At 44.6% G+C, this 21,756-nt stretch overlaps 2 protein-coding genes across 3 annotated transcripts; one reads left to right on the top strand and one right to left on the bottom strand.

Moving 5' to 3' along the window:
- Nucleotides 1-4,894: 4,894 nt before the first annotated feature.
- Nucleotides 4,895-8,844, top strand: syt15 (synaptotagmin XV). The gene is made up of 7 exons (XM_029763970.1): nt 4,895-4,902; nt 6,863-6,961; nt 7,440-7,561; nt 7,665-7,954; nt 8,049-8,216; nt 8,331-8,439; nt 8,530-8,844. Exons 2-7 carry the CDS (start codon nt 6,888-6,890, stop codon nt 8,832-8,834), a joined length of 1,068 nt encoding a protein of 355 aa, XP_029619830.1. The 5' UTR covers nt 4,895-4,902; nt 6,863-6,887; the 3' UTR covers nt 8,835-8,844.
- Nucleotides 8,845-15,119: 6,275 nt separating this feature from the next.
- LOC115201216 (uncharacterized) lies at nt 15,120-20,551 on the bottom strand. 2 transcript variants are annotated; one of them, XM_029764648.1, is made up of 5 exons: nt 20,444-20,551; nt 17,016-17,528; nt 16,560-16,760; nt 16,359-16,488; nt 15,120-16,219 (listed from the first exon to the last, which is right to left on the bottom strand). In XM_029764648.1, exons 2-5 carry the CDS (start codon nt 17,395-17,397, stop codon nt 15,727-15,729), a joined length of 1,206 nt encoding a protein of 401 aa, XP_029620508.1. In that variant the 5' UTR covers nt 17,398-17,528; nt 20,444-20,551; the 3' UTR covers nt 15,120-15,726. The 2 variants fall into 2 exon arrangements, with proteins under 2 accessions (XP_029620508.1, XP_029620509.1); XM_029764649.1 differs by having other exon boundaries at nt 20,405-20,529.
- Nucleotides 20,552-21,756: the final 1,205 nt, after the last annotated feature.

The following is a 21,756-nucleotide window of genomic DNA, read 5'->3' as shown; positions in this document are numbered from 1 at the left end:
TCCACTCTTCTGGGAAGGCTTTCCACTAGATGTAGGAACATTGCTGCAGGGACTTGCTTCCATTCAGCCACAAGAGCAGTAGTGAGGACGGGCAATTCATCCCAAAGGTGTTCGATTGGGTTGAGGTCAGGGCTCTGTGCAGGCCAGTTAAGTTCTTCCACACCAATTTAGACAAACCAATTCTGTATGGACCTTGCTTTGTGCACGGGGGCATTGTCATGCTGAACAGGAAAGGTCCTTCCCCAAACTGTTGCCACAAAGTTAGAAGCATAGAATCGTCTAGAATGTTGTAGTGTTAAGATTACCCTTCACTGGAACTAAGGGGCCAAGCCCGAACCATGAAAAACAGCCCCAGACCATTATTCCGCCTCCACCAAACTTTACAGTTGGCACTATGCATTGGGGCAGGTAGCATTCTCTTGGAATCTGCCAAACTCAGATTCGTCCGTTGGACTGCCAGATGGTGAAGCGTGATTCATCACTTCAGAGAATGTGTTTTCACTGCTCCAGAGTCCAATGGCGGCAAGCTTTTCACCACTCCAGCCGACGCTTGGCATTGTGCATGGTGATCTTAGGCTTGGCCATGGAAACCCATTTCATGAAGCTGATGATGGACAGTTCTTGTGCTGACATTGCTTCCAGAGGCAGTTTGGAACTTGGTAGGTAGTGTTGCAACCGAGGACAGATGATTTTTACGAGCTACGCACTTCAGCACTCGGCTGTCCCGTTGTGTGAGCTTGTGTGGCCTACCACTTCGCGTTGTTGCTCCTAGAAGTTTCCACTTCACAATAACAGCACTTACAGTTGACCGGTACAGCTCTAGCAAGGCAGAAATTTGACAAACTAACTTTTAGGAAAGGTGACGCCCTATGGCGGTGCCACGTTGAAAGTCACTGAGCTCTTCAGTAAGGCCATTCTGCTGCCAATGTTTGTCCATGGAGATTGCATGGCTGTGTGCTCAATTTTATACAGATGTCAGTAACGGTGTGGCTGAAATAGCCAAATCCATTAATTTAAAGTGGTGTCCACATACTTTTGTATATATAGTGTAGATTGACATGTAGAAACCATCACTTGAATAGTCGAGCTAGACACACTACAGGCTTAACACAAACACACACCTGTATGGCCGCTGAGCTACGCAGGGTTAACATGCACACCTCCACAGACCACACACACCGACACACATACCTGTATGGCCGAGCTGAGTTCCTCGGGGTCCAGAGAGGCTCCGTAAACATCCCAGGTCATCCCGTCTTCATCCCACTGCACCTGCTTCATACTACTCCTCCTCTTGCTGTGATCCCACTCTCCACTTCTCCTCCTGTCCTCCTCCGGTACCACCACCTTCAGACAGGACCTCCTCCTCCCCATCTCCCCCGGTGGGGCAGAGCTGCTGTCCTCCCACTCTACCTCCTCTTCCCACCCCTCTCTGGGGCTGTCCAGGGGGAACATACTGGAAGAGGGCGACACCAGGTTGGAGTGGGAGCCTAGCGATGACCTCAGGTTCAACCTTGACCCCGGAGGGGACCCCAAGATGGACTGTGAACCTAGATAAGTGTTGTAGCCCATGATGGAGTTGGACCGAGGGGGAGACCCCAGATTAGTGTCCGACCCATGATCCTTTAGGGAGCTCTGGAGGGACCTAAGGTTTAACCTTGACCCTTGAGGTGACCCCACCTGCACCCCGACCTCCACCAGCTCCCTCTGTGATGTCATTGTCCCCTCCTCCCTGAACCCTGACCCCAGGGGTAATGATGTCATCAAGGTCATGATCCCTGAATAGGCGGAGTTACAGGAGCAGCGGGGGCAGCCGTCCAATCGTGAGTCGCTGAGGGAGGAAACTAAACCTGCCGATCTCTGACCTCGGCCAGACGGACAGGTGAGCCTCGGTGACCATGACAATGCCAGGTGAGCAGGTGGGCTGGGGAAAAACACCCGAGGGTCCATCTCCACTTCTTGCTGCTGTACAGGGATGCCCAAGCAAACACCCAAGGGAGGTGTGTTGTTGTTAGGGCTGGGTCTGGGGCTCAGGATAGGGGGCTTCTCTACATAGTACATCCCCACAGGGGTGCACCCTGGTTGGGGTGGGACCTGTTCAATGCTGCCCCTCTCCTCCAGACCTTCCACACCCTGAGCTCTACAGGAAGGAGAGGGGAAGGGGGAGGGAAAGGGGGAAGAGGGATGCTTGTGGGGGGAACAGGCCTTGTCTGTGTAAGGATTTGGTTGGCATCCTTTAGGGGTCAGGGGTGAGGGTAGGCATGATATTACAGCTGGAGGTGAGGGCAGAGGTGAGGTTACAGATAGGGGTGAGGGTAGGCATGATATTATAGCTGGAGGTGAGGGTAGAGGTGAGGTTACAGATAGGGGTGAGGGTAGGGGTGACATTACGGGTAGGGGTGAGGACATAGGTGAGGGTGTGTGTGTCTGACAGGGTGTGTCTGCGGTAAGGGGTGACGGTCTGTATTGGAGTTGGGGTAGGTTGTGGCGTGTGTGTAGGGTTGGGCTCTGAGTGGGTGTGTTTAGGGGTGAGGTGAAAGGTGAGGGTGTAGCAGGTGTTTGTATGGAAGACTGAGACTCTGAAGCCAGTCTGGAGCAGCGACCAGAGTACAGGATGCACGGGGTCTCCTCAGTCATACTCCCTCCCTTCCATATGACCGTCTCTGGTGTGCTACCACTGCTACACATACTGGTGCTACACATACTCCAACGCGCCACACGCTCGTTACTAAGGGGAGATCCGTGCCCGTGTATGTTTTGAGACGTCTGTGAGTGTGAGGGTGTGGGTTGTTGTATGTATTGCTGCAGGGGTGTGAGTTTTGGTGTGTGTGTGTTTGGGGAGGACTGTGCATTTTGGCTGACGCTCCGTCTCAGCTCCAGTTTTGCCCACGCCGGGTCTCGCAGATGCGGGTGTTTGGTTGCCATGACTACGTCCATGGAGCTCTTGGAGAGGGAGTAGATGGGTGAGCCTTCCTCTTCCTCTTCTTTTCTCTCCGTCCTGAGTCCGCCTGTTGATCCAAAATGGCCGCTGACAGGGGGGAAGCGCTCCGATGACAGACGCCAGTGCCTCGCCATGACAACACTGACAAATAGGAATAAGGGATCAATCGATCTTCCAGCAGTGACCTGGTTGTTTGTTCTACTCAGGTTGTCTTGTCTTGAAGAAACTGCAGAAAGACTGAAATAAAAAAAATATTTCATCTTTCTTTCTTTCTTTCTATCCCTCCTCTCCCTCTCTCTTCCTCCATAAAACATTCCTATCAGATGCACCCTCACTCTTCTCTTCCTCTCTGGTAACACACACACACATTGTCCAGATTAGCCTTCGGTAATAAGATTACAGGGTCCAGATTATTAGATTATTTTGTAAAACGTGGGATTGAGCTAAAGTTAAGAGAGCCTTTAGCCCTCACAGGTGACCAATTCCTCAATCTTCCTCCCTTCTGTCTCTCGACTCCCTTCTTTCCTTTCTCTTACTCTCTCTCCCTTCAATGGAGGGAGAGACAAAGAGAGAGAGAGAATAAAGAGGAGAACAATAATAGACTCCTGGGAAACAATTAGAGTAAATTTAGCTCTTTGAATCCTATTATTGAGTTAGCAATGAGAATTAAAAAAACACAAAGCCACACGCCCACGCTATCTGAGTGTGCGTCCCATGTATATGCCAGTCAGTGTGTGTGTGTGTGTGTGTGTGTGTGTGTGTGTGTGTGTGTGTGTGTGTGTGAGTCTGTTAAACCCTGCAGATGGCTGAGAAGCTTTGGGAAACTCAGTCAGACTCCTTGCTAAACGCCACATCCCTTCTCTCCCCTCTCTCTCTTGACCAAGCTGAACTCAATATAGAAATGCTATGAGCCGGTTTCCCACACCCAGAATAAACCTATTCCTAGGAGTAGGTTTAATCTGGGTCCCGGAAACTGACACTGTACTTATTAACACTTACTCTTTCCCAACACTAGGATGCACACACGCACCCACACAGGTTCAGTATTGTTTCTTACCTTTATAAGTGCACCTGTTGTACTCGGCTCCTTTTCTCCTCCACAACTGACAGCAGACTACATTTCATTCTAACACCAACTCTTTTTCACCCCCCGATCAGTACTAAGTCCACGATGAGCCCTCACTTAAAGTCTCCTCTCTCAATGTTGCTCTCTTGCTTTATTCTTCTATTACACTCTTTCAGATACTCTGTTCATATTCCCTTCCTCTCTCTCACACTCATTCTATCCTTTCCTCTCTTTCTCTGTCTCGCTCTGTAACTCTCTCATGCTCTCTCTCTCTCTCTCTGACCCCAAGATGTAGGCCAGGTGGCTAAGTGTGTGTGTGTGTGTGTGTGTGTGTGTGTGTGCGCGTGTGTGTTAGCTGTAGCGTTAGTCTTAGCCCTAAGGATAAGCATCTTGTCATCTCATTAGCTGTAGCTCTGCTCTCTCAGACTGACCAATCCCTGTGCAGAGATTCAGTGTGTGGGTGCATGAGTGCATGTTTGTGTGCAATGACTATTGCTCAGGTGAAAAGTTAAGCATTTTCCCCATGGCCCAATAAAAATGATCTGAATTTACAGAATGGGTTGACATCGTGTTGTCTGTGTGTGTATACGCTGTGTGTGTTTGTGTGTGTCTGTATCTGTGTGTGGCCTTGAGTCTGTGAGGCCCAGAGTCCTGAAGCTAGGGGTGGGAAGGCAACAGCTGTATCTTACATTCAGTACCATCTGGTTTCCAGACTGGAACCGTGTACGGGAATACACTGGAATACTACCTTGATTTATATTCAACTTATTCCTACCTGAACCTATATCATCTGTAGGAAGGGAAAAGAGCAAAGGAGAAAGAGAGGAATAATGTGGAGTGTAATGACAGTGTAGTGACTGAAGGGTCAAGAAACAAAGGGAGAGAGACATGGCTGGTGAGTAAAAATACTGGAGAGAACCCAATTCACCCTCTCTTTCCTTCCCTTCAACTTCATCTGAAGTTCACTTTTTTACTCTGAAATAATTGTTTATAGATGTGAAGAACACAACTTACATTATTGTGCAGAATTCTGCCAGGCAGAGGAGATTGACAGGCAAACAGACATAGAACTCAGAAAGTGTTCATACCCCTTGACTTATTTTTGTAATTATTTTTATTTCACCTTTATTTAACCAGGTAGCTAGTTGAGAACAAGTTCTCATTTACAACTGCGACCTGGCCAAGATAAAGCAAAGCAGTGTGACACAAACAACAACACAGAGTTATACATGGAATAAACAAACGTACAGTCAATAACACAATAGAAAAAAAGTCTTATACAGTGTGTGCAAATGGCGTGAGGAGGTAAGGCAATAAATAGGCCATAGTAGCGAAGTAATTACAATTTAGCTAATTAACACTAGAGTGATAGATGTGCAGATGATGATGTGCAAGTAGAAATACTGGTGTGAAAAAGAGCAAAAAAGTAATTAAAATCAATATGGGGATGAGGTAGGTAGATTGGAATGGCTATTTACAGATGGGCTGTGTACAGCGATCGGTTAGCTGCTCAGATAGCTGATGTTTAAAGTTAGTGAGGGAGATATAAGTCTCCAGGTTCAGCGATTTTTGCAATTCGTTCCAGTCATTGACAGCAGATTATTCTGTGTTACAGCCTGAATTCAACATGGATTTAAAAAAAAAAATAAGAATTCTCAATCTACATACAATACCCCATAATGACTTAGTGAAAACATTTTTAAAAAATTACCCAGTTTTTGGAAAATGAAATACAGAAATATCTCATTTACATAAGTATTCACAGCTCTTTGCTATGACACTCCAAATTGAGCTCAGGTGGATTCAATTTCCTTTGATCATTCTTGCAACGTCACTACAACTTGATTGGAGTCCACCTGTGGCCAATTTAATTGTTTGAACATGATTTAGAAAGAAACACCTTTCTATAGAAGGTCCCACAGTTGACAGTGAATGTCAGAGCAGAAACTATATCATGAAGTCCAAGGAACTGTCTGTAGATTTCCGAGATAGAATTGTGATGAGGCATATATCTGGGGAAAGGTATAAAACAATTGTGTTGAAAGTTTCTAAGAGCACAGTGGTCTTCATCATCGGGAAATTGAAAAAATATGGGACATCAATGCAAAGCGCTATGTCTGGAGAAAACCAGGCATAGCTCATCAGCTGTCTAACACCTTCCCTACCGTGAAGCAGGTGGAGGCAGCATCACGCTATGGGGATGCTTTTCAGCGGCAGGGACTGGGAGACTGATAGGGATAGTTGGAAGAATGAATGAAGCCAAATGCAGGCAAATCCTTGATGAAAACCTGCTTCAGAGTGCAAACTACCTTGGACTAGGGCGAAGATTTATGTTCCAACAGGACAATGACTCCAAGCATACACCCAAGGCAATGCTGGAATGGCTTTAGAACACGAATGTCTAACTCCTTGAGTGGCCCAGCCAAAGCCCAGATGAATCCCATTGAAAATTTGTGGAAAGACTTGAAGATTGCTGTTCACCGCCGCACCCCATCTAACTTAACAGACCTTGAGAAAATCTGCAAGGAAGAATGGGAGAAAATCCCCAAATCCAAAGGTGCTTCTACAAAGTATTGACTCAGGGGTGTGAATACTTATGTAAATGAGATATTTTTGTATTTTATTTAAATAAATTGGCAAAAAATGTCTGAACTTGTTTTCATTTTGTCATTGTGGGGTATTGTGTATAGATGGTTGAGAAAGAAAATTAATTTAATCCATTTTGAATTCAGAGGTATGAATGCTTTCTGAAGGCACTGTATTTCAGATCCAACAATGTTATTGGCTGTTGGTCTGTCTTTGGGACTCTTCCTCTTGCTTCTGATTGGTGTATCTGTCTACTTCCTGTGGAGGAGGCGTGGCCAAAGACGATACCAGGAAATGGTCACCATGATCGCCCCCTTCCCAGCGTGCACCACTCCAATTCTCCAGAGCAATCAGAGATCCAGGTACAGGTGAGTGTCAGGTCACAGCCCCTAAATGTGTGCGTGTGTGTGTAGGAGTACGTTCTTCTGCCCAGGCGTTGCTGACGCATGTCAGATCTTACAACGCCTGATAAGTATTTTTAGTATCCGCTAACAACCTATGTTATAGCAATCTGTCAGTTGACAACACAGTCGATGATGTGGCACGCAACCATTAGTTGATGCATGCAGCATCTGAGCAGGGGAACACGACCTATATGTGTGTAAAGAAAGAGAGAAATAAGTTAGATAATGGTCGTGTTCCCCTGCTCAGATGTTGCATGCATTAACCAATGGTTGTGTGCCACGTCATCGACTATGCCGTCAGGCACCAGATTGCTATAACATAGTGGTTAGCTGATACCTAAAATAGGTCTGAGATGCGTCGGCAACGTCTGAGCATAGGAACATGACCAAAGCCACTGTTATTTGTAGATGTTATGATTTTCTGTGCTTCACTCTGTGATAGGCCACATGAGATCCCATTCTTCCTGCCACCCCGATTTAAACCAACTCTCAGGAGCGAGGAGGGGGAGAAAGAGGGATGGAAGGACCTTAGCAGCACCCATCGTGGATCTCTCACAGTAGGGAGTAGGTTAGGAGGGAGGGGGAGGGGTTGCAACACTGTCTGTATGTCTCGCTTCTCACCCAGTCCCACTAATTGGGCTACTTTGTGCTACTTCTTCCTCTCTAGGCTGGTATCCAGTAGGTAGTGTAAGGGCAAGTCTTTACTGGGTCCCTGATGTCAGTGAAGGGTCACCCCCTCCTGGTCGCGCCGTGCAACTGTGCTTCTCAGTGGCCTATCGCCATGACAACGAACAGCTTTATGTCTCGCTGCTCCGCCTGAGCAACTTGCCAAAATGTTTCTATAGTAACGACACACTGGCAGATCTGCGACTTCTCCCTGACGACCGTCGCCGACACAAGGCCAGGGCTCGATGCAGGGGTCGTGACCCCGAGTTCAACGACAGCTTTGTGTTCCAGGTACACACAGAAACAGACTAAATTGGTTCCTTTTACTCCCACGAGACAAACTCACCCCCCCACACACACTCTCTCTCTCTCGCTCTCTCTCCAGGTATCGGGTGTGTGTGTATCTGAGAGTGTGCTCAGTGTGTACGTGTTGAGTGTGGATCGGGGGGGCAGGCACCATGCGGTGGGCAGGGTTCTGTTCCCTATTGAAGGGGAGCTGGGGGAGGGGGGCAGGCTGCTCTGGAGAGACCTAGAGACTAAGGACAAAATGCAGGTACACACACACACACACACACACACACACACATATACACGCAAACGTGCGTGCACACAATCTCACACACACACACAACCTACAGTAAGTAGCTCTTTTTTTTCGCTCTGTCAGTGTTCAGGTCTTGGTGATATTCAGGTGTCTCTGAACTACAGTCCGTCTCTACAACGCCTCACTGTGGTCATACTGAGAGCACGCAGCCTGCAGATACACACTGACACAGGTGAGTGTGTAAGAGTGGGTGTCTGCATAAATGTGTGTGTTCTGATATCGGGTGTGTTCTCAAGTGTGATTGTGTGTATTCTGTTTTCAGGCGTGTGTTTCCAGGTGAGCCTACAGATCCACACTCGGGTAGTGAAATCCAGACGGACGCCAGTGGTTAGTAGTGGAGCTGACCCTGGCTTCAACCACAAGATGACCTTTAAGCTCCGCCCCTCTCAGCTCGACCAGACCTGTCTGAGCTTGGAGCTGATTGCATCAGGCCTTACCCCAGTAGGTGTGGTGGTGCTGGGGCCATTCATGTATGCCAGGGGGCCTCAGCTTCAGCACTGGACTGACATGGTCAATACACCCAACGAACTGGTCAAACAGTGGCATGGACTAGGCAAGCCCACATAACACACACACACACACAGTAAGATCATTTATTTAATTGTCAACATTTTTCACAGAAGTCTTTCTCAATAAATAAATTCCTTACTCCATCTTTCTTGTTGTTTCTGTGGTAATTGAGCACTGTAACGAGTGCGCTGGGAGTCGGGAAGCAAGTTCAGGGAGTGAATAATTTAATAAATGAACAAAACAAGGAACACCACACAGACAAGAAACAGAAACAATGACACCTGGGGAAGGAACCAAAGGGAGTGACATATTTTTATTTTTTATTTTTTTATTTCGCCTTTATTTAAACAGGTAGGCAAGTTGAGAACAAGTTCTCATTTACAATTGCGACCTGGCCAAGATAAAGCAAAGCAGTTCGACATATACAACAACAGAGTTACACATGGAGTAAAACAAACATACAGTAGAAAAATAAGTCTATATACAATGTGAGCAAATGAGGTGAAGGCAAAAAAGGCCATGGTGGCAAAATAAATACAATATAGCAAGTAAAACACTGGAATGGTAGATTTGTAGTGAAAGAAAGTGCAAAGTAGAAATATAAATAATGTGGTGCAAAGGAGCTAAATAAATACAGTAGGGGAAGAGGTAGTTCTTTGGGCTAAATTATAGATGGGCTATGTACAGGTGCAGTGATCTGTGAGCTGCTCTGACAGCTGGTGCTTAAAGCTAGTGAGGGAGATAAGTGTTTCCAGTTTCAGAGATTTTTGTAGTTCGTTCCAGTAATTGGCAGCAGAGAACTGGAAGGAGAGATGGCCAAAAGAGGAATTGGCTTTGGGGTGACCAGAGAGAGATACCTGCTGGAGCACGTGCTACAGGTGGGTGCTGCAATGGTGACCAGAGAGCTGAGATAAGGGGGGACTTTACCTAGCAGGGTCTTGTAGATGACCTGGAGCCAGTGGGTTTGGCGACGAGTATGAAGCGAGGGCCAGCCAACGAGAGCGTACAGGTCACAGTGGTGGGTAGTATATTGGGCTTTGGTGACAAAATGGATGGCACTGTGATAGACTGCATCCAGTTTATTGAGAAGGGTATTGGGGCTATTTTGTAAATTACATTGCCGAAGTCAAGGATCGGTAGGATGGTCAGTTTTACGAGGGTATGTTTGGAAGCATGAGTGAAGAATGCTTTGTTGCAAAATAGGAAGCCAATTCTAGATTTAACTTTGCATTGGAGATGTTTGATGTGAGTCTGGAAGGAGAGCTTACAGTCTAACCAGACACCTAGGTATTTGTAGTTGCCCACATATTCTAAGTCAGAACCGTCCAGAGTAGCAGCAAGAGCGACATCATTGATGTATACAGAGAAAAGAGTTGGCCCAAGAATTGAACCCTGTGGCACCCCCATAGAGACTACCAGAGGCCCGGACAACAGGCCATCCGATTTGACACATTGAACTCTATCAGAGAAGTAGTTGGTGAACCAGGCGAGGCAATCATTTGAGAAACCAAGGCTATTGAGTCTGCCGATGAGGATGTGGTGATTGACAGAGTCGAAAGCCTTGGCCAGGTCAATGAATACGGCAGCACAGTATTGTTTCTTATTGATGGGGGTTACGATATTGTTTAGGACCCTGAGCGTGGCTGAGGTGCACCCATGACCAGCTCTGAAACCAGATTGCATAGCGGAGAAGGTGCGGTGGGATTCGAAATGGTCGGTAATCTGTTTTTTGACTTGGCTTTCGAAGACCTTTGAAAGGCAGGGTAGGATAGATATAGGTCTGTAGCAGTTTGGGTCAAGAGTGTCCTCTCCTTTGAAGAGGGGGATGACAGCAGCTGCTTTCTAATCTTTTGGAATCTCAGACGATACGAAAGAGAGGTTGAACAGGCTAGTAATAGGGGTTGCAACAATTTCGGCAGATAATTTTAGAAAGAAAGGGTCCAGATTGTCTAGCCCGGCTGATTTGTAGGGGTCCAGATTTTGCTGCTCTTTCAGAACATCAGCTGACTGGATTTGGGAGAAGGACAAATGGGGAAGGCCTGGGCGAGTAGCTGTGGGGGGTGCAGTGCTGTTGAGGTAGGGGTAGCCAGGTGGAAAGGGGTAGCCAGGTGGAAAGGGGTAGCCAGGTGGAAAGCATGGCCAGCCGTAGAAAAATGCTTATAGAAATTCTCAAGTATAGTGGATTTATCGGAGGTCACAGAGTTTCCTATCCTCAGTGCAGTGGGCAGCTGGGAGGAGGTGTTCTTATTCTCCATGGACTTTACAGTGTCCCAGAACTTTGAGTTTGTGTTGCAGGAAGCAAATTTCTGATTGAAAAAGCTAGCCTTGGCTTTTCTAACTGCCTGTGTATATTGGTTTCTAACTTCCCTGAAAAGTTGCATATTACGGGGGCTGTTCGATGTTAATGCAGAACGCCACAGGATGTTTTTGTGTTGGTTAAGGGCAGTCAGGTCTGGAGAGAACCAAGGGCTATATCTGTTCCTGGTTCTAAATTTCTTGAATGGGACATGCCTATTTAAGATGGTGAGGAAGGCATTTAAAAAAAATTACCAGGTATCCTCTACTGACGGGATGAGGTCAATATCCTTCCAGGATACCCGGGCCAGGTCGATTAGACAGGCTTGCTCGCTGATATGTTTCAGGGAGCGTTTGACAGTGATGAGTGGAGGTTGTTTGACCGCTGACCCATTACGGATGCAGGCAATGAGGCAGTGATCACTGAGATCTTGATTGAAAACAGCAGAGGTGTATTTAGAGGGCAAGTTGGTTAGGATGATATCTATGAGGGTGCCCGTGTTTACGGCTTTAGGGTGGTACCTGGTAGGTTCATTGATAATTTGTGTGAGATTGAGGCCATCAAGCTTAGATTGTAGGATGACTGGGGTGTTAAGCATGTCCCAGTTTTGGTCAACTAGCAGCACGAGCTCTGAAGATAGATGGGGCAATCAGTTCACATATGGTGTCCAGAGCACAGCTGGGGGCAGAGGGTGGTCTATAGCAGGCAGCAACGGTGAGAGACTTGTTTTTAGAGAGGTGGATTTTTAAAAGTAGAAGTTCAAATTGTTTGGGTACAGACCTGGATAGTAGGACAGAACTCTGCAGGCTATCTCTGCAGTAGATTGCAACACCGCCCCCTTTAGCCGTTTTATCTTGTCTGAAAATGGTAGTTTGGGATGAAGATTTCAGAGTTTTTGGTGGACTTCCTAAGCCAGGATTCAGACACGGCTAGGACATCTGGGTTGGCAGAGTGTGCTAAAGCAGTGAATAAAACAAACTTAGGGAGGAGGCTTCTAATGTTAAGGAGAGTGACATATATAGGGAAGGTAATCAGGGAAGTGATGGAGTCCAGGTGAGCGTAACGATGGTGAGAGGTGTGCACCATAACAACCTAGACCTAGAGGCCGGAGAGGGAGCACACTTGACAAGCAGGAACATGTGTGTATAAATGATTTGACAAACCCTACAAAAAGAAAGTTATATATATTTTGTATTTACAAAACAGATTTTCTCACATAGTTGTGGTTTTCTCACATGGTCCAATGCAGCCCCTTATCTCAATATCAAATAATTTCTGGATAACAATTAAGTATCTTACTATGACTGTTTTCAATTACAATTGTCAAAAATAAAGAAAAATAGCTACTTAGCAAAGAGCAATTTCTCAATCAAGAATTTTGGTAGGACTGTCTGGGGGTGGTTTGACTGGGAAGAGGAAAAGTTAAAATGAGCTGTTATTGGCAGAGAGATTTGGAAATATCTCTGTTATTGATCTATTAACTAATTTACCACATAGTGATGTCACCATGGAAGGCCAAAACTCCCTCCCAGCTCTTACATTAAATTGGCATTATCATAACTTGATTGACTATTATTATTATTAATTTTTTTATCAAGGGAGGCGAAATGCTTGCTGGCTTCCTGTGCATTCTATGCTAGGGGCGGCAACAATGTCATACTCTTTATGGCCAGACAGCATCAGATAGATGTCTCTTCAAACGACTATCACACAGCTCAGACACTCATGCATGACATGAAGTGCCACTACAGGTCTCTTCACAATCCCCAAGTCCAGAACAGACTATGGGAGGTGCACAGTACTACATAGAGCCATGACTACATGGAATTCTATTCCACATCAACTAACTCATGCAAGCAGTAAAATCTGATTTTAAAAAACTGATAAAACTACAGTATCGAACAACGTGGACTGTGAAAAGACACACACACACAGGCACACACACACACAGGCACACACACACACACACACACACACACACACACACACATTGCTAGCACACCCACTCTACACATACACTGTGGTATTGATGTATGGGGATATTGTACATTTTGTGTTGTGGATATGTAGTAGCTAGCTAGTTTGCTAGTACTAAAGTTAGCTGGCTAGCTAACTTTACAATCTATGCTTAGCTTGCTAGTTAACTATTTATATATAAAGCTGAGGGATGGGCCTGGAGAAATGTAATCACTCTCAGATGAATGCCAGGACTGACCATCCACGATAACAAAATTATTGTTTTGTGGCTATACAGTGTTTTACGAATTATGGGGGAGCCAGGTGGGGCTCAGCTCTCCTGGATGAGACATTAGCTCCCCTAAATGCAACAAAAGTCCCACTTTGGGGCGAAGGGGTCTCTTAATAATGCCAATTTGACCATTCTCCTATTTGTTTTAAATGAAGTGGTAAATATGTTTTACGGTGAAACAAACACCCCCACCTCTCTGTCATTGGGTGAATAATTGTTTTCTGTGAGGCAGGCTGTCCATCCTAGTGCTGAATTTCAGCCTCACCTGGCTCCTTTACATATAGATTTTCCTTTGTACCTTCTCATTTTCGCCATTTGTTTGCCATGTGTCCTTGATAATAATAGCCTATGCCTTTATTACAACGCATTAGATTTATCCATTGATTCATCATTGTTCGTTTTTGTCAGTCAGCTGTTACTCATTGCTTTGTTTTTCAGGTGCGTGCAGGTGCTGGTGTTCTCAGTGCCATCCATTGCCAGAAGTAGTAGACCCTTTATTTAGCGTCATTATTTTCTATTAATATTTGTTTTTTAGATCACTAGACAACTAGCCTAGAGCTAAACACCAATGCGCATCCAATCCATCCAGCAAGTAGGCAAACATTTTTATGACCGTAGGCCTATAGTTGACTCTTTCGTTTAGAAGCATTCGATTTTGCAATGGCATAGGCCTACGTTATTTTGCATTTGTGTGCCCATGAGAACTGTTCTCATGGTGAAACATAATAAAATGTTACGCAGGTATAGTTTGACTTGCAGTGCATTTTCTGAGATCTCCAAGATCCATGATTCGTACAGGGTTTAAGTTCTAATTCAATTGTTCAATGCTTAGGCCTAATAATGACAAATAACACCGTCATTAATTTCCTTAATGTACGGAAAGAAAGGTAGTGTTTTATGTCACATGATCTGTGAAGACAAAGCATTCACTCAGGAATTATGGACAACTTATGAACTAGGGTGTAAAACATGTTTTGATTCAACTCATGTATTTGGCCTTTGAATGTATGCTACCTATTCTGCGTGTCTTCATGTGTTTAAAATTACTTTGGCTGAGAGGGTAGGATACCAGCAGTGGTGGCAAGACGCATCAATTAATGTAGGCCTAATCAATGGCAATCGCTGAATGTCATTAGGCACACTGTAACAGAGGGATATTTCCATTCATCAAATGGCTTAAGTATACATGCAGTTTGGATGATGGAATTATTATGGAGTGGTAGAACATGCCTACTTTTTGAAGTGATTTGTTTGACAATCAGATGAAAATATCATGACTGGTTGTGTTCATGCCACATTAAAAGGTAATATTTTTCATTTGTTTAAGCTGGCCCAGGTGAAAACTGGATTGGTTTTAAAAACCAACCTGCCTGCCTCCCAGGCATGAATCCCGTTTAAAGCCCTTTGGAGAAGTTGTCTCAAAACAAAGTGACGCATGTCAAGCACGTGGAGTAATGACTTAAGATTCTATGTTTTCTAATGCAAAAGTGTTTGCTCATGATAAAAATGCATATATGCTTTTTCTGCCTTCCCAAGGAAAACTACTTTAAATTCAAACATATACCTTTTGGAAAAGACGTGCGTTTTTGAACGAAGCACCATGCTGCCTTGTTGACAATATGACCGGGACAGCACAGATTGCTATTAGATTTCAGAAGGGTGCTCCTCCCTCACTGTTTTTACCCGGTCACGTCACAGGCCATATCCCAGTGCACCCCGGTTCAGCTTAATCAAACTCCCTCAGTGGTACAGATCACATACTGCAACATTGATTCTGTTAGAAATAAATACATTTAACTTGAATAAGAAAATTAAAGCTTTAATACAAGTATTTCAGCAATCTAGGTTTCAATATAAACATACAATCATTGACTAAGTACTGGCATAATGTGTTCCCCATGTTACAGTAATGGAGAGGTGGAGAGAGCTATAAGAGGTCTACTCATGATAGAAATCAACTGGGCTATCCAATGCCAGATGAGTAGGTCAAACAAAGGAACGGCCTTATCCAAAGACCCGAATTGAGACTCATTTCTACATTGTAGATTTTTCAACATCAACGCTTCTCTGTCATTTGAATTGATTTCCACTTTAATAAAGCTGCAATCATCACCTCTGTGCTTAACAAATAAACATATACATTGATTGAGTGTATCAGTAGGCAACAACTGCAGCACAAAAACTAAACTAAAATACTAAACCAAAATGATGTGACGTCCCTGAACGTCCCCCGGTGTCCTCTACATGTCTTCCTCTGAATGTTTGGGGTTCCATAGCCCAGACCTGAGTGACGTCTACACATCACAACGTTACTAAGACTGTTCTGCTCCCAGCCACCCCATTGGGGAAATGTTCAGCAAAGTCTGACTCCTGTTAAGCGTTGTTTGTTCAACAATTAAACATCTTCAGAGCTGTACCGTGGCGTTGAGGCCGCTGGATATGGTCTCGTAACCGACGGAGACAAGCGTGAGAACACTGCTCTCCACATCCTCTGGCTGACGATGCTCTTGATCTTGCTGCTGGGTTGTATCCATGGCAACACCAACCGGGGTTCCAGACTCCTGCAGCTGCGCCTTCTTCCTGCCTCGGCCCCTCCCTTTGCCCTTCCCCGATCCTTTCCCTTGACCTTTAACCCCGCCCACCGACCTGTGCGGTTTGTCGTTGCCGTCGTCTCGGGGCTTGCGGTGGCGGCGGCGGATGCGTCTCATTGGAGGACCGGTGTCGACGGGATCGGTTGCAGCGGCGCCGGACAGGATGCGAATCTGTTTGTCAATCACCATGGTGATCATGTCTAGGGCGGTGTCGAGCATCCCGAGGCCCAGGCCATGAGTCACGTTGTCGAACAACGCACTGTTGACCGGGTCACGGAAACACTTCCTCATTGCCTCCAGGTGGCTCCTATCCCAGGTGGGGTGGGCAAAGGTGTGTTAGTGTTTGTATCACTGTACAGAAAACATATAGCTCATAGTCAACTCATGACTACACTGTGCTGTAACCACACTAACCAGGTGTGATGTGGGTGAGGGTTTGGTATTACCTGGTTTCTATGACCTTTGACCAGTGTTGAACTGTGTTAGTCTCTGGTATAAGCTGCTTGGCCATGTTTCCAAAGTCCATGTAGTCATGGGCAAAGTCCTTCATGTCGTTACACAGGGCTTTGGTGTCACCTGGAAAACACAACATTTTAACAATCTAGAAACCTCGAGAGATGCCTGCACACAAACACGCACACACTTACCCTCTGTGAGCTTGGAGAAGGAGGAGGATACAGCAGTAGTAGTACTAGGAGTGAGGCCCAGTATATTTAGAGACTCCTGAAGCGTTTTCTTGCTGGCCGGGCCGCGGCTGACCCTGGTGTACGCTGCTAGCGAACGCAGAGACATCTTCTCTGGAGCCTCCAGACGACGCTTGATCTCATCATAGGGTATCAGGTACTTACCTAGTACCAAAGGAACAATAGATGAATGATACAATTGTGTTGAATCTTCCGCTTATTCCATACTACAGCAGGTAAGGCCAACCTTCCTCCTGGAGAACTACTGGGGGTGAAGCTAATCATGGTCCCGAGGAGTAGCTGATAGGTAGAATCAGGTGTGTTAGAGTAGTAGGACAGGAATATCCTGCAAGATGAGAGGTCTCCAGTAGGAGGGGCAGCCCTGGCCTAATCCCCTCCTTCTCTGCCTGTGATACTTACGGGCCTTGGAGCTCTTCATGTTGGGGTCCAGGAGAGACGACACCTCAGCAAACGGAACATGGGGTACGTGGTTGTGGTCTGGAGCACCAGCCTGAGTCTGGGTGGTGTCCCCTGCAGGGATCTGAATCTGGGTTTGCATCTGGTTCACGTCCCCCATTCCCTGCTGCCCCTGTCCATCCCCCAGCACCATGGAGGGGTGGTTGGATAACCCTGTCAGCCCCTCGACCATAGTCTGCTGAAACCCCCCCAGTCCCACAGAGTTGGTCTGTTCTGAGGAGACTTGGAAGATGCCCATGACAGGTTTAACCACTCTAAACACCATGTTGCCTTGGCAGTCCACCCCCGCCAGGCTGGGATTTGGTTCCATCTGCTCGGATGTCATTTCCTCTTTACTTCCTGGGTGACTGTTTTGGAGTGCGAAGCGTTTCTCCTGAACTTTTCTGTATTAGTCTCAGCGTCAGGAGTAGGATGAGTTTGTGCTTACACACTGCTAAGGTCAGTTTAGGGTAAAGTCTATAGGACAGAGAGAAAAAAACCCGACATCAAACACTGTGGTCTACAGAGTAACTATCATCATCATTATCAATATTGCAATAAAAACATTTAAATAAACATCTGTGATTCCCCAATTAGAAATAATTGCCACCAGTAGTATGAAAATATATTTATCATCTTTCCCACTTTCTCCAATTCAACAATTTAAATTGCTTCTATTTAAGATTGTATTCTGGTAAATAATAAATGGGTAGGCCTATTACATGGGTATGGCATATACACTGTGTACAAAACATTAGGAATAGCTGCCTAATATTGAGTTGCACACCCTTTTTCCCTCAGAACAGCCTCAACTTGTTGGTGCATGGACTCTACAAGGTGTCGAAAACATTCCACTGGGATGCTGGCCCATATTGTCTCCAATGCTTCTCACAGTTGTGTCAAGTTGGCTGGATGTCCTTTGGGTGGTGGACCATTCTTGATACACACGGGAAAATGTTGAGTGTAAAAAACCCAGCAGCGTTGCAGTTCTTGATACACGCAAACCAATGCGCCTGCCACCTACTACCGTACCCCATTCAAAGGCACTTCAATCGTTTGTCTTGCCCATTTACCCTCTGAATGGCACACATACACAATTTCCCAATTGTCTCAAGGCTTAAAAATCATTCTTTAACCTGTCTCCTCCCTTCAGTGCCCCTTGACTTTTTCCACATTTTGTTGTGTTATAGCCTGAATTTAACATTTATTAAATGTCGTTTTTTTTATGGGGGGGGGGCTACACACACAATACCCCATAACCTTAAAGTGGAATTATGTTTGGCATTTTTACAAATTAATAAAAAATGAAAAGCTGAAAGTTCTTCAAATCAAATTTTATTGGTCATACACATATTTAGCAGATGTTACTGTGGGTGTAGCGAGATGCATATGTTCCTAGCTTCAACAGTGCAGTAGTACCTAACAATTCACTTCTAAAAAGTTAAATAATGGAATACTTAAGAAATATTAGGATGAGCAATGTCAGAGTCCGGAGAATAAATAAATAAATGTGATGGGATGTATAGACTATATGGACAGTACATGGATAGAATATGTAGTATATCTGAATAATAGTATATGTACAGCAATATTAATTGGGATAAATATTGAGTCAATAAGTATTCAACTCCTTCGTTATGGTAAGCCTAATTAAGTTCAGGAGTAAAAATGTGCTTAACAAGTCACATAATACGTTTGCAATAACAGTGTTTAACAGGGTTTCGAACGACTACCTCATCTCTGTACCCAACACATACAATTATGTAAGGTCTCTCAGTCGACCAGTGAATTTCAAACACAGATTCAACCACAATGGGCAGGGAGGTTTTCCAATGACTCGCAAAGGATGGCACCTATTGGTAGATGGGTACAAATACATTTTAAAAAAGCAGACATTGAATATCCTTTTGAGCATGGTGAAGTTATTAGTTACAAATTGAATGGTGTGTCAATACACCCAGTCACTACAAAGATACAGGTATCCTTCATAACTCAATGTCTGGAGAGAAAGGAATCTGGTGAGGGATTTCACCATGAGGCCAATGGTGACTTTAAAACAGTTACAGAGTGTAATGGCTGTGATAGGAGGAAACTGAGGATGGATCAACAACATTGTAGTAACTTCACAATACTAACCTAATTGACAGAGTGAAAACAAGGAAGCCTGTACAGAATAAAAGTATTCCAAATAATGCATCCTGTTTAAAACAAGGCACTAAAGTAATACTGCAAAATAAAATTGGGGACAAATCCAATACATTACTGAGTACCACTCTCCATATTTTCAAGCATAGTGGTGGCTGCATCGTGTTATGATTATGCTTGTAATCGTTAAGGACTGGGGAGTTTATCAGGATAAAAAAGAAATGGAGCTAAGCACAGGCAAAATCCTGGCGGTAAACCTGATTCAGTCTGCTTTCCACCAGATACTGGGAGATGAATTCACCTTTCAGCAGGACAATAACCTAAAACACAAGGCCAAATCTACACTGGAGTTGCTTACCAAAAAGACAGTGAATGTTCCGGAATGGCAGAGTTACAGTTTTGACTTAAATCTGCTTGAAAATCTATGGCAAGACCTGAAAATGGTTGTATAGCAATGATCAACAAACAATTTGACAGAGCTAGAACTTTGAAAAGAATAATGGGCTAAATGTTACACAATCCAGGTAAGCTCTTAGAGACTTACCCAGAAAGACTCAGGAGCTGTAATCGCTGCTAAAAGCGTGCATCGACTCATTTTTACAAAATGTTAGAATTTTTCTTCCACTTTGACAGAGTATTTTGTGTAGATTGTGTACTTAAAATTACAATTAAATCCCACTTTAACACAAGAAATTTTGGAAAAAGTCAAGGAGTATGAATACTTTCTGAAAGCACTATGGTCTTATGATATGAGCATTTTTTGTTGTTGTCATTATGCAAATAACTGAGTTTTTGACGTCACATTTGTTATCTCTAGCTTTTGGTCACCCTCGCCTTTGCTTTGGCTGCTTGGGAGCTAACCTAGCCAGACTTTGCTATCAAGCTACTTTAGTGTCTTGTAAATGGCAAGGACAACCACTTCCTTTGTAAATCAGACACGGTACTGTACCTTGCTAACTACTCAGATTGTACATTGGGCCCGAAGTGTTACAAGTCCATACTATAACTGCTACCATTGCAATTATACACGAAGCCCACTCGCAATTCTGTTTTGTGAAAAGTAAACCATTAATATTGTCTGTGTCTGTCTAAAACCTAAACATGGCTGGCTAGGCCGCAATGGGGGCACTGTGGAAAGGCCTAATCGACGTGATCAAAAATAGAATACAACACATTCCGAACAGGTTGAATAAAATGTTGCCGCTAACCTTCATTGTAGTGCAAGTAGTGAGGATTTTCCGACTCACCACTTTGCTCGTTGCTTTTTCCTAACAGCAAGCTGATCCTAGAACGGTGCGTGGTGAGACAGGAGACATTTTCCTTCTTCTCCAGATCTCCTTCGGCGGGTTGCAAATCAGCTCTACATCTACTGCCGCTAAAGCGGCTTTATCCCTGCGCCTATTGGCCACATCACGCATCATTCAAGTATCTATGACGCTTCTCATTGGATGTTGCTGAGTGTCAGTCCAATTGAAGGTGTGGGATTTCCGGTTGAAAGAGGGCTTGAACAATGGGATATTTTGTATCGGTATAATCAGCATAATATTACCCCAGACAATACATTGTTTCTTCATTCTGATTTGTTGTGAAAAGATAGTGGAGTGTAGATGTAATGTTTTTGCACACACTTTGTTCAATGTTCTATGACAAACAACTCAGAAATGTGTTATGTGAATGTTTATTATTTAAAAAACATGTACAGGATATATACAGTATGTAAAAAAAAATGTATATATATATATATATATACAAAGTTCCAGAGTCATGGTTTCTCTGTCATTATGGCACATTGGAAAATAACAAGCCAGATACGTGACAAAATACCTTAATGAAAACAAAGACAAGGGGATTGAATGGACAATTGTCAAAGTGAAACATTCTCCATCCTCCTGTCCTTTTTTTAAAGCAGCTACACTATGTGTCATTTCAGAACATTACAAGAGAACACGGCACAGGTATGTCTGACATAAAGCTAAAAAAAGAGTCTTAGGTGTCTGTAACACAAAGTATTTCTCTTCAGGATCAGGGTAGGTGTCTCTGATTCTCCTGACAACAGCTGGGTATGATGCCCCATCGCCAACGTCCAGGGCGCCGGACCTCCACGTGAGGTACTGCTTGTAGGCTTTGTGGCAAAACAACCTGATGCTTTCATCTTCGTCATCCAGTGGGTAAGGCAGCTTTAGCAGCTCCCTCCTGTAATTAATCAATGGATTGGATTTATTACGGTTCTCCGGACACTTAAAGCGCTCAAATGAAGCCCACCAACAATGTGTAGCAGACCTAGGTTCAAATAGTATTTCTTCCCCCTTTCAAATACCTGAGAGTGTTGAATTAACCTGTCGGACTCTGGAGTGACAGATGGTTGGTGTTTGCACTTTTGGGACTACTGTATTCTATTGGTTCCATTGTGCCAGACTTAAATCAGCGTAAGTATTTGAAAGAAAAATATTATTTAACCCAGGTGTGATGTGAAGTACCCACCTCATCAGTAGTCCATGTGTAGTACGGTCTTGAAGAGAACCAACACATTTAAGTGAGCTATCTGGCTGACACATTGGTG

The sequence above is a fragment of the Salmo trutta genome, chromosome 10 (genome assembly GCF_901001165.1).
Source record: "Salmo trutta chromosome 10, fSalTru1.1, whole genome shotgun sequence".
NCBI lineage: Eukaryota > Metazoa > Chordata > Actinopteri > Salmoniformes > Salmonidae > Salmo > Salmo trutta.
The sequence above is the reverse complement of the archived record's forward strand: the minus strand, read 5'-3'. Positions and strand labels throughout refer to the sequence as shown.

Coding starts and splice junctions, on each gene's coding strand:
- syt15 (XM_029763970.1), top strand. CDS start 6,888: ATGGTCACCATGATCGCCCCCTTCCCAGCGTGCACCACTCCAATTCTC. Junction 6,962..7,439: donor AATCAGAGATCCAGGTACAG/GTGAGTGTCAGG, acceptor ACTCTGTGATAG/GCCACATGAGATCCCATTCT. Junction 7,562..7,664: donor TGGATCTCTCACAGTAGGGA/GTAGGTTAGGAG, acceptor CTTCCTCTCTAG/GCTGGTATCCAGTAGGTAGT.
- LOC115201216 (XM_029764648.1), bottom strand. CDS start 17,397: ATGACATCCGAGCAGATGGAACCAAATCCCAGCCTGGCGGGGGTGGAC. Junction 16,489..16,559: donor CTTCTCCAAGCTCACAGAGG/GTAAGTGTGTGC, acceptor TGTGTTTTCCAG/GTGACACCAAAGCCCTGTGT. Junction 16,220..16,358: donor TCAAAGGTCATAGAAACCAG/GTAATACCAAAC, acceptor CACCTGGGATAG/GAGCCACCTGGAGGCAATGA.